Raw genomic sequence first — 5,146 nt, forward strand, 5'->3', positions numbered from 1 at the left:
GCCCGGAACTGGAAACGGGGCCCGGAACAGGAGGCGGGACAGGAACAGGAGGCGGGACCGGAGCAGGAAGCGGGGCCCGGTAGCGCCAGTTCCGGCGCGGGGTGGAAGCCCGGTCCCTCCTCATCCCCAGCTCAGCCCTCCATCTCACCCCAGTCCCCATCCTTATGCCCCGCCCTATCCCTGTGCCCAGCCGCGGCGCTTTTCCTGGGCAGTCGCGTCCCGTTCTAGAAGAGAAGTATCTGGGGAAATCTTGGAGCCATTTCCAGAACCTAAAGGGGTTACATGAGAGCTAGAGAGGAACTTTGGACATTGCCATGGAGTGATAAAACAAGGGGGAATGGCTTCAAACTGAAAAAAGGCAGGTTTAGATTAGATACGAGGAGGAAATTCTTCCCTGATAGTGGGGTGCGTCACTGGCACAGGTTGCCCAGAGAAGCTGAAGCTGCCCCATCCCTGGAAATGTTTAAGGCCAGGTTGGATGGGGCTCTGAGCCTAAGAGAAGGTGACCCTGCCCAAGGCAGGGTGTTGGAATAACAGGTCCCTTCCAACCCCAGTCATTCCAGGATTCCCGTGTTTTGTCCAACTCTCTAGTACTGTTTGCCATTCAGTGGTTCACACGTGATGCCAAACCATCCTTGGAACTCTGTTTGTTTTTATGTTCTCTCCTTTAGTTTTGGTTCCAGCTCCAGGTAATCCCAAGGTCTCCCCAGATGGTTGCCTACGGGAAGAAGCATCCTTCCACAACAGCCTTGCCTATTCTTTTCCTCATCTTAAAGTATTAAAGCCATTTGGTCAAATCTGTCAAGCAATCTGGGAAATGTTCTGGCTGAAGGGATGGCAAATTCCTCCTCTCACCCAGTTCAGCTGTGACTTGGGGCCGTCAGTGCCTTTTCATCCCGGTGCCAGAGGGTGTGGTTCCATCACTGGACTGCCGCTGAGGGCAGTGAAATGGCACAAGATGGATATCATTTTCACACTGTATTTTGTTTGCATGGCCAGGTTTGGGGGGGGGGGGCATGTCTTAAGGGGTAGCTTGTGTGGGAAGCTGCTAGGAGCCTCGTCCATATCCAGCAGAGTCAGTGCCAGACAGCTCCAGGACAGACGTGTTGCTGGCCAAGGCCAAACACTTCAGCCACAGTGGTAACACTTCTGTGATAACATATATAAGAAGAAAACAAGTTATTGTGCAGATGTAATTGCAGCCAGAGAGGAGTGGAGTGTGAATATGTGAGGGGAATAGCTCTGCAGACACAAAGGTCAGTGCAGAGGGAGGGGGAGGAGGTGCTCCAGGCACTGGAGCTGAGATTCTCTTGCAGCCCATGGTGAGGCAGCTTCCCTTAGGTCCATGGAGGTCATGGGAATGCAGAGATGCACCTGCAGCCCCTGGAGGAGCCCATGCTGGAGCAGGTAGATACCTGAGAAGAGGCTGTGAACCCATGAGAAACTCATGCTAGAGCAGGGTCCTGGCAGAACCTGCAGACCTGTGGAGAGAGCCCACGCTGAAGCAGGTTTCCCGGTAGGAATTGTGACCCTGTGGAGGACCCAAGCTGGAGCAAGTTGTGCCTGAAGGACTGCACCCCATGGAAGAGTGATCCATGTTGCAGCAGTTTGTGGAGAACTGTTGCCCATAAGATGGAGTCACATTGGAGAAGTTCATGGAGAACTGTCTCCCATGAGACCCCGTGCTGGAGCAGGGGAAGGACTCCAACTCTTCTCCCTGAGCAGCAGCAGGGAACACATGTGATGAACTGACCATAACCCCCATTCCCTGCTTCCCTGCACTGCCGAGCAGGAGGAGGTAGAGCTGGGAAGAAGGGAATGGTGGAGAAGGTATTTTTAAGGTATTTTCATCTTACTTCTCATTATACTGCTCTGATCTGGTTACTAACAAATCCAGTTAATATCCCCAGTTTCAGTCCGTTTTGCCTGTGATGGTATTTGGTGAGTGATCTCTCCTGGACCTTATCTCAACTCATGAAACTTTGTTGTATTTTTTTCTCTCCCCTGTCCAGTTGCAGAGGGAATTGATAGAGTGGCTTTTGTGGATGCCAGGCATCCAGCCAGGGTCAACTCACCACACACACAGAAGAGTAGGTGGCAGGGTTTGCTCTTACAGACAAAAGTTGATTTATTTGGAAAGGTTGCATTTGGATGGAGGGTCTGATCTCCTGAACATGACAGCTCATCATTGTCCAGTTGGAAAGGTCCTTGGAGCAGCATCTCCACCTGGAGCAGGAGAGGTTCCACGAGCTTATGCCCCCTTAGTCCTGCCCAATCACATCCCATATAAGTGGTTATTAATTACTTTAAACTACCTATGCAACATCTCTGAACTATGTTAAGTGTGTACCTTCCACAGCTGCAAACAGTCTGTGCAGTTTAGGTGATGCTGCAGCTGGAGTCAGCTGGGGAGGCCATGGGATCATAGAATCAGAGAACCATTTAGATTGGAAAAGACCCCTAAGACCACCAAGTTCAATCCATCCATCATCCATCGGATGGCCAGATCCGCCCACTCCTTGCAGGGTGGGGACATGTGGAAACATGTGGGTCATTGTTCTCTATTGACTTTAGGTGCAACAGGAGCTCCTGGGGGATGATTCTGTGATTTGGTGATCCTCAGTGCTGTCCCAAAGCTCCTGAGTCCATCAGTCAGATGCTTCTCTGGGAGTTCAATCCATCAATTGGTTCAAGTCTCTTCTGCAGGAAAGAGCTGGGGAGTACCTGGACCACCCTGGGGCTGGATGTTTACCTGCAGTGCATGTGCCTGGGCACAGCACTGCCTCTCAGCCACACCAAAGTCACACCCAGGGGCAAAACTGAATTTTATCATAAGATCACAGACCAATAGTTTGGGCTGGAGGGGACGTTAAAGACTATCTAGTTCCAACCCTCCTGCACAAGTAGGGACACCTTACACTAGACCAGGTTGCTCAGAAGCCAATGCAGCCTGTCCATGAACACTCCAGGGATGGGGCAGGAATTATCCTTCTATCACACTTAAATATTATAGGTGCTGTTATAACAAACTCTGAGGAAAGGGGTCACTCTGGTCAACCCTGGAGGGTTTCTAGGTTTCTCAGCCTGTTCTCTTGGCCGAGGAACACTTCTTTGTCCTGGCTGCTCTATCCTGAAGTACTCAAGGGACATTCACCTGTCCTGACTGCTCCATCCCAACTCTGGCTTCGGCATTGCACAAAGGCCAACAAACTGTGCAGAATCAGCGAGTCCAGCCTCGCCTGCCTGACCTTGGGCTAGGGGAGGGACAGGCCTGGGATCCCAAGAGGGAGGGAGGTGGTGGGAGAGAATGTTGCAGTGCAAGGACAGGGATAGTGCTGGCCCTGAAAACCAAAAGGCTCAGACTTGATAGAGCAGGGAAGGTATATAAAGCAGCACACCAGACACCTAGCCCAGGGCATTCCCTGCCTGGGCAGGACCCTTGGCTCCCTTTGCGTCTTTCCACAGCCACCAGGAAAAGTGGATCATGGGTATGGACCAGAGCCAAGAAATTGAGGTGCATGCAGGGAATTTCTGAGAACCAGGAGCTGATGCAAGTCCTCATGGGAACATGCGAGATAACCAAGTAGCAAAAGGCACCAGCGGAGTTCAGGCGAGAGCAGTGCAGCCACAGCCAGAGCAGCATGGCAGGGTTCCATGTCCGCTCCCTTCTGGTGACTGGAGCCAACCGAGGCATTGGCCTGGGGCTTGTCCAGCATTTCCTGAGGATGCCAGACCCACCACAGTGGATCTTTGCAGGCTGTCGGGACCCCAAGGGAGAGCGAGCGCAGGTGAGACTGGGCAGGGGGCAACTGGATCAGGAATGGTGTTTGCAAGGGGCTGGAGCTACAGCAGGCACCTGCAGCACAGGTTGGTTGGCTTGGGACACCACAGGACAATTTGTGCATGGGATATGTGGAGGGGAGAATGGTACATGGTATGTATAGAAGGCACAGAGCCCCGTGGGTTGTGGCAGCAGGAGCAGGTATTGGACATAAAGTTGTGCAGGGATAGTGATGGAGTGGCATGGACTTTGGGAAAGGCTGAGCCTCTGCACAGCCCCTCCAACCTCTCCATGCCTACACAGTGCCCTCTCTTACAGGAGTTACAGAATTTGGCCTCCAAGCACCCCAACATCATCGTCATCCCGCTCGGTAGGTGCCCCGGGGTGGGGATCCTTTGCCCCGGTTCCTCTGGTGAGTGCCCAGGCTGGGCACACCCTGGGAGCCCCGTGCTGGGAGGGAGCTGTGCCAAGGGGCTGGTGCCTGCAGGGCCATTGGGCACTGCCACTTCTGGGGGAACAGAGGGGACTCCCCCATGGGGACACAGGCTCTGACCTCCCCTGTGTTGGCTCTGCAGAAGTTGCTGACCCTGCCAGCATCAAGGCGGCTGCAGCCAAGGTTGGGGAGCACCTGGGGGATTCTGGGCTGAACCTCCTCATCAACAATGCTGGAATTCTGAAGGTGAACACACTTGATACTGAAATACTGGAGGACATGAGTGAGATTTACACCACTAACACAATTGGGCCGCTGCTGATGGGCCAGGTGAGACCCTCACCCGTGTTGGGCTGTCCTGGGGAAGCATTAAGGGCATGGGAGGAGGTCCTGCCTCCACTCTGGTTACTAGTGGGCTCTCAGTTGATGAGAAGCTCACGGAGCATTCGGCTGGAATTCTGGAGCTGGAGCCAAACAGGCTGGGGTAATGGGAAGAGGAAGGAGGATGCCCCAGTGCTGGTGTCAATGTTACCCACTGTGGAAGGAGCTGGTGCTGTCTGCCCTGTGCCATGTCTGTGTGTGCTCCTGTCCCTCTGTCTCCTCACAGGCATTCCTGCCCTTGCTGAAGAAAGCTGCCCAGGGGAGCCCAGGCTCAGGGCTGAGCTGCAGCAAGGCTGCCATCGTCAACATGTCCAGCATTGGTGGTTCCATCGCTTCTTTCTTTGGCTGGGACATGATGCAAGTCACCTCGTACCGCTGCAGCAAGGTACTGTCACACCTTTGCTCCCCCTGCCCAGCTGTGGGTCCCCTTGCAACCCCCCCCTTCCCCTCCCACCACCGTCCCTGCATTGTCTCCCCACAGGCTGCTCTGAACATGCTGAGCAAGTGCCAGTCCCTGGCGTACAAGGAGCACGGCATCCTCTGTGTCGCTC

The 5,146-nt window shown here is 53.9% G+C and overlaps 2 protein-coding genes across 2 annotated transcripts in view; one reads left to right on the forward strand and one right to left on the reverse strand.

The window, feature by feature from the left end:
* Positions 1 to 5,146, reverse strand: part of LOC107209709 (C-factor-like) — a 136,335-nt gene that overhangs the window by 124,898 nt on the left and 6,291 nt on the right. The gene's annotated exons all lie outside the window — the stretch shown is intronic.
* LOC107209636 (short chain dehydrogenase gsfK-like) overlaps positions 3,371 to 5,146 on the forward strand; it is a 3,686-nt gene continuing 1,910 nt past the window's right edge. The window contains exons 1-5 of the mRNA XM_015639540.2: positions 3,371 to 3,788; positions 4,100 to 4,151; positions 4,357 to 4,544; positions 4,822 to 4,980; positions 5,077 to 5,142. Coding sequence (XP_015495026.1) covers positions 3,642 to 3,788; positions 4,100 to 4,151; positions 4,357 to 4,544; positions 4,822 to 4,980; positions 5,077 to 5,142 — 612 coding nt within the window. The 5' untranslated portion in view covers positions 3,371 to 3,641. The remainder of the gene's footprint in view (positions 3,789 to 4,099; positions 4,152 to 4,356; positions 4,545 to 4,821; positions 4,981 to 5,076; positions 5,143 to 5,146) is intronic.

The sequence above is a fragment of the Parus major genome, chromosome 11 (genome assembly GCF_001522545.3).
Source record: "Parus major isolate Abel chromosome 11, Parus_major1.1, whole genome shotgun sequence".
NCBI classification, from domain to species: Eukaryota; Metazoa; Chordata; class Aves; order Passeriformes; family Paridae; genus Parus; species Parus major.